Source organism: Hylobates moloch, unplaced genomic scaffold (assembly GCF_009828535.3).
Source record: "Hylobates moloch isolate HMO894 unplaced genomic scaffold, HMol_V3 SCAFFOLD_5, whole genome shotgun sequence".
In the NCBI taxonomy this organism is placed as follows: domain Eukaryota; kingdom Metazoa; phylum Chordata; class Mammalia; order Primates; family Hylobatidae; genus Hylobates; species Hylobates moloch.
The window spans coordinates 10,030,783-10,043,884 of record NW_026652280.1 but is presented as its reverse complement, the minus strand read 5'-3'; the positions used below and the strand labels follow the sequence as shown (position 1 = coordinate 10,043,884).

The 13,102-nt window shown below is 38.4% G+C and overlaps 1 protein-coding gene across 1 annotated transcript in view; it reads left to right on the top strand.

Annotated features, from left to right (window-relative positions):
- Positions 1–12,784, top strand: part of DOK6 (docking protein 6) — a 430,056-nt gene extending 417,272 nt beyond the window's left edge. The window contains exon 8 of the mRNA XM_032152079.2: positions 4,976–12,784. Within this exon, the coding sequence (XP_032007970.1) occupies positions 4,976–5,115 (140 nt within the window). The 3' untranslated portion in view covers positions 5,116–12,784. The remainder of the gene's footprint in view (positions 1–4,975) is intronic.
- The last annotated feature ends 318 nt before the right edge of the window (positions 12,785–13,102 follow it).

Genomic DNA, 13,102 nt, shown 5'->3' with positions numbered 1-13,102 from the left:
TTTTGCTTTTATTGTGTGATACTCTTGAGTTCCTGGAATTAGAGAGAGGGTCATATAATTTTGGCAGAATAAAGCAAATGTTTTAAATGTCTCTGTAGCCAATATATTTTCTTATTTATGGAATGGGACTACATTTCTAGGGCATGTATACATACCCTAGTGAGAAGCTGGCAGGTAGTGGTGGTATGAGTGTCATTTCAGAGTATACTTGAACTACGAGATAAATGTGATATAGTTTTTTTTTCCCCCAGATTGTCAACATTACCTAGATATGAGTAGAAAATAGTATTTTCTATTAAAACAAACATGAATACACAATAGCTTAGAAAAGGTAAGAGGACTTTTAAAATAAACCAATAACCATTAACAATTTTATTGCTTTTAAATTGCAGCATCCCTTAGATTCCAAATGTACATATTTGCCTTATTTGTCTTTAGTGGGTGATCTGGAGGAAAAGTTTAGGAAGCATTTAACTAGAGTCCTTGTGTAGTGTGATGAGCAAGTCTTTTGCATCGAGTTTTTAATTTAAGCCACAAAGTTGATTTTTATTTTGTTTTGCTTCCATCAACACTGTCTAGGGGCATAATTCAAATGAACATTGAAAAAATGCTTAATTATTTCTCTTTTATTCTCATACTCATTGTTGCCAAAATCAGACATCATTTACAAAACCTTCATATATAGAGTACCGATTGAGGTATGCTATTTTTGTAATATGTATTAAATAGCATCATTTTTGAATTATCTGTAAAGAAATGGTTGCAGTAAGAAAAATCATAATTTAATTTCTAATTAGACTAGAAATTCTTCACAGAGGAGGTGAAGAAAGTGATGCTGACCTTGAGGGGGAAAATAAGTATGTCATAGTGAATGTCTTAGTCTTTTTTGTGTTGCTATAACGGAATACCACAGACTAGGTAATTAATAAGAAAAGAATGTATTTATTACAGTTCTCGAGACCGGGAAGTCCAATATTGAGGGGCCCACATCTAGTGAGGTCCTTCTTCTTGCATCATCCTGTGGTGGAAGGCTGAGGGGCAAGACAGGATGAGACAGCAAGAAGGAGCGGAATTCACTTTTATAGCAAAGCCACTTCTGTCATAATTAACCCACTTCTGTGGCAATGAAATTAACCTATTCATGGTGACGGAGCCCTCATGACCTAATTACCTCTTATTAGGCCCCACTGCCCAACACTGTTGCATTGAAAATTAAGCTCTCAACACATTAACTTTGGAGGACAAATTTGAACCATACCAGTGAGAGACAGCATATTGAGATGGTGGAGAAAGCATAGGTGTTGAGCAAAAAAAAAAAAAAAAAGTGCAAGAATATCACCCCTTTAGTGCAGAAAAAAGAAAATTAACATTTATTGCATATCTATCATACTAGGTGTCTCCTGTATGTTGTTTCATTTAAATCCTGAAAATAGCTCGGGAAACTATATTCTCTCCATGCAGAAAAAATGAGGCTCCAAAAGGCATGGAAGAACTCAAGTCTGTCTGTTTCAAAAGCCGATGGTAGTGGAGGGGTTTGCACACCGTGCAGGGGAAGTTATTTGTGATTATTGAAGTGACATGTACAGTTTTATAACATGCTCTTCTAAGCCCTATTGGCTTTCCTCTGTGACCCTGTATAGCACTGGCTGTATGGACTCTTGATTTGATGTTTACTGTTGTCTGTCTTTGACTATCACTCAAAACAGCATGTGGACTCTAAAAGTCCACTTTGTCTTTCCTGTGGAGCCTTGAATTTTTAATAGATGATGGTTAATATTAATCGCATGATTGACTTTTTACATCTAAGATTCTAGGATTTAAAAAACCGTGTTAATTAGTAAAGTCTATTTTGAATTTTCTTTTTTAAATTTTTTTATTATAACTTAAGCTTCAGTTCTCAGCCCACAAGTAGTGTGAATTAAAGATGCCTCAGCATTTGTTCTTTTTCAGATATGTCTAAAACTTTAAAAAAAAAAAAAAGGATAAAACCAAGGCCAGGAGCATTATCTTAATATTATACTTTCTAGCTATCTCATGCTGATAAATGCCAGTATCCCCAATTACAGAAACTATGAATTATCATCTACAGTCAATGGTAAGATGAGACAAAATCATCAAAACTTTTAAGTGCTTTTTCCCATATCAGCTTAGTGTATCAGAACTTTGTCATTTCATCATGCCAAAATGCTACCTCCTCAGGGAGGCCTTTGCTGACTTCCCTAGTTACCAATCCTATTTGGCGACTACCATGACATGGTGGCAGCACTTAGCATGGATTAACTCATTGATTTAATACTCAAAAGGATCGTATAAGCTAAGTGCCACTATACCATCCAGAATTTCTAGATAGGGAAACAAACCCAGAGATGAAGTAATTCTCTTAAGATGGGTTACAAGCTAGGAAGTAGCAGAGGCAACATACATACCTGGTGTTTTAACTCCAGAGATCCTACTTCTAACCTCTAACCACTCCCTTAAAATCTCCCCTAGCCCCTCCCCTAGAGCCTCCCCCAGCTCCTCCCCCTTCCCTAATCCTTTCCCTAGCTGCTCCCCTAGTTCCTCCCCTAATTCTTCCTGCAGCCCCTCCCCTAGTTCCTTTCATGACTACTTCTTTCCCTAGCCCCTACATTAGCTCCTCTTGCCGTAGCCCCTATCTTAGCTCCCTCCCTAATCCCTCGAACTCCTCCCTAGATCCTCCCCTAACTCCTCCCCTAGGTTTTCTCCTAACTCCTCCCCTAGCTCCACTCCTAGTCTCTCCCTAACTCCTCCTCTAGCTCCTCCCCATCCCCTCCCGTGTCTCTCCCCTGGTACCTCCCCTAGTCTCTCCCTAGCTCTTCCCCAGTCTCTCCCTAACTCCTCCCCTAGCTTCTCCCCTGAGCCTTATCTCCTTAGCTCCTCCCCTAGTCTCTCCCTAACTCCTCCCCTAGTCCCTCCCCTAGTCTCTCCTTAACCCCTCCCCTAACTCCTCCCCTAGCACTTCCCCTGGTCCTGCCCCAGTCTCTCCCTAGCTCCTCCCATAACTCCTCCCCTAGCCCCTCCCCTAGTCTATCTCATAACCTCCTTCCCTAGTCTCTCCCTAGCCCCTCCCCTAACTCCTTCCCTAGCCCCTCCCCTGGTCCCGCCCCTAACTCCTCTCCTAGCTTCTTTGGTAATCACTACCTTAACCCATCCTTTAACTCTCCTAACTGCTCCCCTCCTCTGCCCTGCTTCATTTTTCCTTCATGATATCATCAGGGTCTTGCAGGAAAGAAGATGCACTCAGCTGAGATTAAAAGAATTTGATGAGGAGGCTGCTTAAAGAGCTGAGGGAACCGATGAGAAAATGCGGACATGCGCAACAGCAGGAAGCATCACCACCCTCAGGCCTGCGGGCCAGGCGAGGAGAGCGGGGCAGGACCCTGGGAGAGAGGGAAGGGAGGGACTAGTAGAGCCTCCAGGCGCCGTGGGGCAGAAAGTTCTGGAAGCTCAGAGGACTGGCGCTGGCAGAGCCAGGGGCGTGGGGCAGGAGGTGCGAGGGAGAAGCCCCTCTTCTCTTTGGTCCACTCTTGGTGAGCCTAGTGCACTTTCCTTGACGTGGACAGCAACAGAATCCAGGACATAGTGAATCTAAAATAACTTTTTTTTTTTAATGCAAGATTTTTCTCTCAGTATTTTGACATTTAAGTGGTTCTACCACTAAGTGGTTAAGTGGTTCCGTTTTAATTAGCCTTTTACCACCCAGTTCATTTGAGTTTCCTCCCTGCATCCCAAGCTTCCCACACTGAGAGAGTATTTTCCACGTCGCCAAACACACCTGGCAATAAAACAGGCTGAAAGCGAGTGACATTGCCAAGGACAGAGCCACCTGCGGAGCCTGACACAGAGATGGTCGGTGCTCGGCGTTAACAGATCGTCTTCTCTGTGTTCCTCGCCCAAGCGATCAGATAACACACAAATCAGACTCAGCACAGCCCCTCCTTTGGGTAAAATAGAAGCTCTGAAAGAGCATAACTTACTACATCTATTTTTCTTCTCCCTCTAAGCTCATCCATTAGATACAAGTCATTCTCAAGTATGAAGAATAATTGCTGGCTTAAAAACGATGAGGGGGAAAAAACAAATAAACAAAGATGAGGAAACGACTGGAAAGTTCATCAGAAGCCTTACTTAGCATGCATGCATTTCTCTGTACATTGTTAGCATTCTGAAAAGTTTTCGGTAATCACTTCTGTTTTTGGTTTGCAATAGACTATTTCTCATGGCAGGGGTGCAGCTGAACAACCAAAAGCATAGACAGAATTGTCTTTAAATGTATTTTGTATGGAATTTAACTTTTAGGCCATTTTGGTAACCATCGAGCTTAATTGTCTGGGTTAACCATATCGTGAAATGAGTTCAGTGACGGTGACTCACACACCGGCTAGGATATGTCAGAATCTCTACCTCTATCATTGTAAAAGCTTTTTTCCTGATAATTGATGGTTACTGGTTAGGGTAAAGCACAGCTTGCCCGTTCCCAGAGATTTCAAGAAAGTGTGTAATTTGCTTTTATATGCTGAAATTGAGCATAAAGGAAAAGAAAGCAGCTTATAGGCTCTCCATCAAAAACAGCTTTTTCTGGGGAAAAGCTTTCCTGCTTTCATTTCAAAAGTTGAAGAACAGTAGAAGTTTCAGATTCCCTAGAAAATCTACCTAGCTCTCTGGCATCCAGAATTTTTGGCAAAGTACATTTGGAGGAAATATTGAGCTCTGAATACATTTTAACTCATCAGGGATCAAGACAACAAAATGCTCAATTTTTACCAACTTACCTTGAGCTCAGTATTGAGGATATGAAAGCTGCTGCCTTGTTTATTGTTCTTAAAAATATAAATAGATGATAGATGATAGATAGATAGATAGATAGATAGATAGATAGATAGATAGATGATAGATAGTCTATCTTTTGTGCTTCTGAATCTGTTTCTCAGTGGAGCTCTCCTTTCTTCCTCTCTAGGTCATGGGTTTGGTTCGTCAAAGATGTCTCGTGCACAGACATTTCCCAGCTATGCCCCAGAACAGAGTGAAGAGGCCCAGCAGCCATTGTCGCGGTCCAGCAGCTATGGATTCAGCTACAGCTCCAGCCTCATCCAATGACACACAGCTGCTGTTGACTAGAGAGACAGTCTGTCCTGGACCCGTCTGTGGGGTCATTGCACCCTCTGCCTCCTGGAAGACCGATTGCAGTACAAATTGAAATGGGTCGGCTCTAGCCCCAGTCCCATTGGAAGGTTAAAAACTGGAGTTCTGCTTCCTTGATTCAGTGGCTAAGTCCTTTATTTATTGAATTTCTTTGGGGGAATCTATGTTTTACATAAATAGAATCCAAATCGTAGGAACAGTTATTTAAATAAGCAAAATTCTTTGGGTCTGACAGTAACAGAAACCTCAGCACTGGGAAAAGTTGCCCACGCTGGGGTATGCCTGGGTGGTGGGCACCTCTCACTGACCTCACAGCGCAGTCCTCCCATCTGAGCACAGGGTCTGTCCTTAGACATAATGGTGACCCTCCACAAGCTCTGTGGCTTTTAAAGTTTTGACAGGGACAAATACCATAAGCTCTACAAATGACATCATAGCTGCATATAAATAAACCCAGTGACAATTAAAGGAACATGAAATTCAGAACACACTATTAAGCAGGGCCCTGTAGCTCTACTCGTGTGTGTGTGTGTACGTGTGTGTGTGCGTGTGTGTGTGTGCATGTGTGTGTGTGTGTGTGTGTGTGTAGACAAATGGATATTGCTATATCCATCTATATATAACAAGTATATATCAAACATGTGCTGAGGGTGACAGGATATGCTCACTTAAATTATTGAAAACCATAATTTGGTGCATTAAAATTAAGATTGTTCTGTTGAATAGCTATTTTTAAAATAGTGCTGTAAAAAAAAGGCTTCTTATTAGCAAAAGTATATGTAATCCAGTCTGTTCCTAACAAGTGTAAGCAAAAATGTGAGAAGGGGAACATTCAGAAGCAAAAGAACCAGTCTAGCTGTCCTACACGTCATGTCATACCCTGTCTTTGTGGTGAGTGTTTCCTTGTTGTTGACAATGTTGCTCCCTTTGGCCATCCGTCTGAGCTACGTGAGGAGGATTCCATGTGAACACTGATCAGCTTCCATTTAACCTTGAGAGAAAAGAGAGGTTCTAAATGAAAAACTCTTTAAGAAAGAAATAATACACCTATAAAAAACTCAGCTATTTTGCAATAAAGAGAAGAACAAAATGGGCATAGGTGGATATCAATATTTAAAATGTCGTAGATGCTGTTCTCAGAAAACCACTGGGGGCTTGTAATTTACTGTGTAACCAGAACTTGCAGGGCTTTATTTTTTCTTTTACTGGACACAGGTTGTCTGAGATTATAAGAAATAAAATAGATCGATAATTTTCATCATCCCTGACACTGATTACAAACCTACAGTGTTTAAAGGGAGGTAGTGATTTCCATGGAAACTGAAAGAGTTTGGCTAATTCAGGTCAACAAAGATATATTTGCCCTTAATTTTGGAGTTAAGTAAAAATAAAAATTATCCTGCCTGAATCATCTGATGCTTTGTGCCTAAGATGGTTATGTCTCAAATACTCTAGGGTGGGTTTAAAGAACAGTGAGCTCAGGTCACGCAAGATGAAAACCCAGGTTTTTTTTTTTTTCTTAATAGGAAAATTTTTTAAACTATCCAAATTAGTCTGTTGAAAAGGTACCTTTTTTGCTGATCTCTGATGAGTTGTCTTTTCATCCCTATCTGTAGCTTGAGTGCAGATTGACAATTCATTTCAGTGAATTACTACCGAATAAAAGTGGTTCCGGGTCCCTCCTAGATAAATGTGCACTTAACAGCAACTACCTAGGCTTTCCAAATCACTCCACTATGTATGAAAACCCCATCAAGATACTAATCATAAGAGTTAATGTGGCTGCAAAAAATAATTATCCTAAGCTTTCAGGGATAAAAAGAAAATTACCCAAGTTCTCTGCACTGTGAATTTTGCTGACACAGCGGAGGAGCAGATGACTGATTCCTACAACTGTAGAGCCTTCCTTGAAATCATAGCTTTTGGGGTTAAATACTTGTGAATTTCTTTTGCCATGGCATTTGCTTTTGAAATGCCTTTAGTCAAATACACCAGAGCAACTCCCAGCTGAGACCATTTGAGCACAGTTCCTAGTGGGGCCACATTCAGAGCAAGCCTCTCGCCGGCTCACTCAGTTGAGCTGTTGCTTAGACACCACAAGTTTCTACAAGGGACTTATGGGGAACGGCCCTCAGGGGTCCTGGTTCACATCTCAGCTTTATTCATGTGCTGGAAGCACAAACAGCGAGTCCAGGGAGGGATTCTGCTAATTAGATGAGTCTGCTCTTGTGTCTCTTTCTTAGGAGACAAATACCTGTATGTAATTGCTTCAAGAATTCCATTTGGTTCTGATCATTACCAATGAATATAACTGAAGGAGCACCAAAGATCAGGCATAACCTCGGGCCAGTTCATTCTGAAAATGATGTCGTAAAAAGAGTATGTGTGAGAGAAATCTACTTCCCAAGTTTTTAACCAGATCTCATCACCATGAGAAGAATGCTATAATCTATCTCATGGTACATTTTTGGAGCTTAATTCTAGCATACTCCTCCAAGTACACTCACAGTTGTAGCTGAGTCAAGACTGCTAAATGAACAGATAGGAGAACTTACATTAGACTCATACACTTGACATGAAGCAGTGTTCATTGTAGTAAAAATGACAAACGGATAACTCTTCTACCAAAGCCAAAGATGGAAAGTCGCTGTACCAGTGTCCTGGAACTTCATAAAATCAATTTCACTGGAGCAACCAGAAGGGTCATGGACATGTATACCACTCCCTTGAGCTCGTAGGTTTTGGACTGGGGATGCCTCTACACTTTACAAGTCATTTCTCCCTTCAAAAATTGTATTATATCTTTAATATATGTGTATTTTTCAATGTGAGGGAGGAATTACTACGAACCAAAGATATCTGTTGGCTCCTTCTGAAAGTGACTCAGTTTGAATTCCATTCAGATTTGTACAGATAAATAGATGGTCACCATTTCTGCATCAGGTTGGAAGAGACCAATGATAAAGGAACCCAATGTAAGGAACAGCAGTTCTGAAAACAGACAAAGCCTAGAGGAGGTATCCATTTCACTGAAAGATTACACGAGGGGACTTATTTTTTATGTTCTCAATTTTTTCTTCTGATAATATTAATCAATGTACACATTATTGACACATGATATTACACTTAAAATGCAGGAAAGTACAAAACAACCTTGATCCAATAGTTTCCTATTCTGGGGGGTGGGGGCAGAGGCGGAAAAGAAAATACATCTTTCACTTACTTACTGAACAAACAGTAAGCAGTCAGAACTAATTTGTTTATGCAGGTTGCAAATATGTATGAAGCAATAGGTTCTGGCCACTGCCACAATTTGAAATCAATAAAATAAGAAATATATATTTATATATGAGGGAAGATGCTGTTTGATAGAGCATGTGAAATCAATGGAAACGTATTTATTAGACATAAACCTCACCTTTTTCACCAAATAGTAACTAGAGAACTAGTCCTAGTATCTTGCATAATTATTCTCTGTCTTCATTGGGAAATTATGTTTGAAATTCTTTCATCACCTATAAAATGGTGAGCCTCTTGTACCTTCTATTCAGTATAGAAACAGTGGACTGATAAATAACTTCACATTGTTGGTAGTAGTTTCTACAGATCCAGTTTATTGCATGTTTTATCTTTATTGTAGATATTTAAAACATCATAAAAATTGATGTGTGCCCCTCCTTGTTTGGCCAGTATCTCAGAAAACTTTGTAAAAAAGCATGGGAACCCTACTCCCTGGATTATTTGAGCCATTTACTAAAATTTGCCATTAGTGATACAGTGAAAACAAGCTAAGGAAATGATATTCTCCTAAAAAGTTATATTCCAGTTTTGATTATTATAACGCAGCACGATAAATGGGCAGTATACATCTAATGGAACTAAGATTTAAGGCTTTAACAATTCATGTTTTATTTTAAAATATTATATTGAAGACTGCACAAAGTGAAAATTGTACATGTTTCTCCAATCCTGTGATCATGTCTGTAAATACCTTGCAATTTAAAATTACTTCATCAGTCATTAACTATATGATCTCCCAAACACAGCCTTCTCAAAATCGATAAAAATTTGCCACTGAATATGCATTAATAGCTATAACAATGGGTGACATGCCACACAAATTTAGCTTATGAAATTTATTGAGTGTGTGTTTGTAGACTATGAAATTTATGAAGTGCAGTTTCCCATGGAGAGAATAGAGAGGAAGGATGGCAACTAGTCATGAACGCGACAATTTAGGTTAAATGATAAAGAATACAATGAAATGTCCGGAGTAACACTTGGTCTCTACCTTTCTAACATTCTAACCCAAGGCCGGTGTCATGGACTTGGCTTTCTTCCCTGTCGCCTCATACTAAGTATGCAATTTACAGAGGACATCTGTTGCTTTGTGTCTTAAGGTCACTAGTGGAAGTCACTACATTCCCAACAAAGATGCGTCTTTCGGCTTAGTGAAAAATGTTTAACAAGAAAGAATGTGTAACCAAGTCCCCACAGTAAAACGTGTCTTCAGGAACATGAGAATCACTTTTATATAGCCAACCTCATTTGAATTTTATCATGAACATAAGTTATCGGTGAGACTGGTGTGCGGGGCTGGATCTGTGAGACAAGATCAACACTCTCATGTGTGCATTCTCTATAAACATATTTGGAAGATGGCCCACATTTTCTCTGCAGACCTGCCACAAATCCTTACCTTCTTACTCAAGAATGTGAATCTTGTAGCATTCGTGCAATTATGCCAGCAGAGGAGGCACTAGACAGTTTATAGACTCATGGCAGTTGGGCACATTTCCCAGGCAGGTGGAATGCTAGCTAGATCTAGAAGCACCCTTTAAGATCATGTAGAATCAAGGTCCCACTTTATGTTTCCCTCAGGAGAAAACCGAAACCCATGGATGTTGTAATTTGTTTAAAGGCAAAGAAAGAGCCGAGAATCCTTTCTCGTAGTTCCAGGCTCCTGATCTAGGAATGTTTCCTTGGCTCCATGGCATCTCCCAGTTTGACATAGTGGGAGCTGAGAAATGCCATGTGGCCTCAAAATAAATAAACCTTTGTACATTTAAGTGTTTTCCCAGATTTTCAGATACCTTCTACTCTTGCTGAACTCATCACCAGCTATATCAGTAGAGAGGCGTTATGGGGCGATTCATTAGATTTCTGGTAGGTCATGAATGGTTGGTATAAGCTTTATTTACTTGTATTTTGTCATCCAGTTCTTTGAAATTCAATCTTATCCTAAAGTGGTAGTCAAACTAAAAAACATTAAGTAGGTGTTTGTGTTTAGTAGTCCTACTAATTTATCACAATCACATAGTAATTGTGATTATAATTTTTAGAATCTTTATCACTTTCTAGCACTTTATGGTGTCATTCTTTATGGCATTTGTAACAACTTTGTTGCATAATTGATAACATCAGGGCTACATTTTTTTCATGTGAGCCTCAAGAAGCTTCCATTATCAACAAGAATTGGGGAAATGACTTTTTACATTGTAATACCTTATACATTAGGTTTTTCCTGATAACTTTCAGTAGACAATGATTTAAATTAATTGAAGTTTAAGTAAGAAATATGTTAAAATTACTAAATAATATGAAAACCACATTATACTTGTAATTTTCAGACACTTTTCTCCTACCTTAAGATTTTAACATCTTGTAAATATTAATATTTGAAGGAGAGAGGAAAAATACATTTGTAGTAGAAATATTCCCTCTAACAATTCTGTTTAACTATTTTTTTTTTAAGTTATCTTCCATGCCTGTTTCCCTAGTCTGAACTCCACATTCCAGGTGTCAGAAGAATGAATGGATTTAAATTTTCTAATCATTATTTTGGGCCCATGTTAGCAGTTGAAACAATTAAGTTCCTCACTCTTTCCTGCTTTTAGGATGATTTTAGACTGTGAGCATAAAATCAACCCTTTCTGTCAGCACAGAATTGAACATCGAATGGAGCAAGGTCTACACTCTCAGCCTGTAGCTGTGCTAATGTTGGGACTGAATTGTTATATTAATTCCCTCAAGAGACCCACAGCCTCAAAAGAGTTGCTTATTATCAGATGTCCCAAATTCAGAAACCCAAAGTCAGGCAAATAAGGAAACTGAGATGATGATTTAATTTTTTTAAGTCACTGCAGGATTTCTCTCAAAGAAAACATCTGAAAATGGTTGAGAAAGTAGTTCCAGATCATTAACTATTTTACAGAGGGACTGAAAGCCAGGGAAAATAAAGAACAAAATGATAGTAGTATCTTGATATTAAATATCTATCAGAAATGAACAAAATGTAAGTCAACATGAAATAATTTGAAATCAAATTCAGATTCACAAGTATAGTGCATAGTTCAAGAAATAATGCTTACTCTTGTAAAAAAAATGTATATATATCAGTGGGTAGAGTGGGGCAGCTCCAACTTTGTCGTGAAACTGATAACAGTATGATTCTTTCCAGTTATAAGATACTGTATTACTTTAGTTATATCAAGCAGTGCATAAATGACATCAACAACTCAGGCTGCTCCCTGACATAAAAGCCAGTTCCATCTTTACTGCAGATGACAGGAGACTTTCCAAGACCTGCAGAGGCCCCCTCCACCCCAACCTTAGTGCATGCTCACACACACACACACACACACACACACTCACACACACACTCACACATACACACACACACACACACATTTTTGGCTTTTGACCCACTCTGTGTGTTCCACTGAAGTTATCTTTTCCTTAATAGATTCACACAGAATTACCCCATCCTGCAAAATCCTTATCCCTATGAATCTCTAAAATATATTAAATAATGTGTTATATATTTGTTTTTTGTAAATCTTTATTTAATTAATTTATATATACTTTGTGAAGTCTTATACTGTACATCATAAAGCGATGTCACCTGTGGTTGGTTCAATATAATGTTTATGATCATTTTGATAAGAAATAACTTTGGACATTAGGCCCTTGTTAAGAAATAAAACACCCATTATAAATTTGCTTCTGTTGGAAAATACATGATTTGGCATACTTCATTTTTAGTAACAATCTATTCTAGATAAATGATAATTTGGGGACATCTGTACTTAAAAACTAGCTGAACTACGTTTTGGGATGAGATGCAAAGCAACAGCTGTCCCTGGAACTGAAATGTGAATTTCTGGCAGAACAGAAAATATTATAATAATGAGGCAATAATAAAATTAGGAAATTAAATTATTTTTAAATCTGTCTGTGTGATTTTTCCCCTTGGTAAAAATACATGAAATACATAATTGAAAAATTACCTTCTTCTGAAGTCATAGTTTTTATCTTAACCGTCAATAAATAAACCTAATCTATTGCTAACAACGTCTTATTCATAATTCTAAAAAATTTACAAATGATATTGCTATGAGGTTGTGCACTATTAAAGTTTGCTCCATCACTTAAAGGTAAAGCAGTTCAAAAATACTACTTTACATCACAACTTTGCATGACTGAGATTTTGAACAACTAAATTGATGGTTTTACCCACAAGTTATTTAATAAAGCTAACACTGTAATATTACTTGGTTTTCTTATATTTTTGTTATTATGTGATGAAATGTAACTATGTAATTAAACAAAATTCTGACAATCATATTCTGCTAATGTTTAAAATGTTACTTATTCCTTCACTTATTAGCTTGCTATTTTGAAAATAAAGTGAAAGAAGGCCCTTTATTAAATGAAAGGTTACCGATAATTTATTACGTATTTCCAATGTTTTCCTAACTCCATCTTTTAATATAATTGAATTTTTATTAGGTTGACTCTGGTTTGAAGGAATTATAGAATTTAATATGGAAAATGACACAAGAAATTAACACTTTTAGATACCCAGGCCGGGCGCGGTGGCTCACACCTGTAATCCCAACACTTTGGGAGGCTGAGGCAGGTGGATCACTTGAGGTCAGGA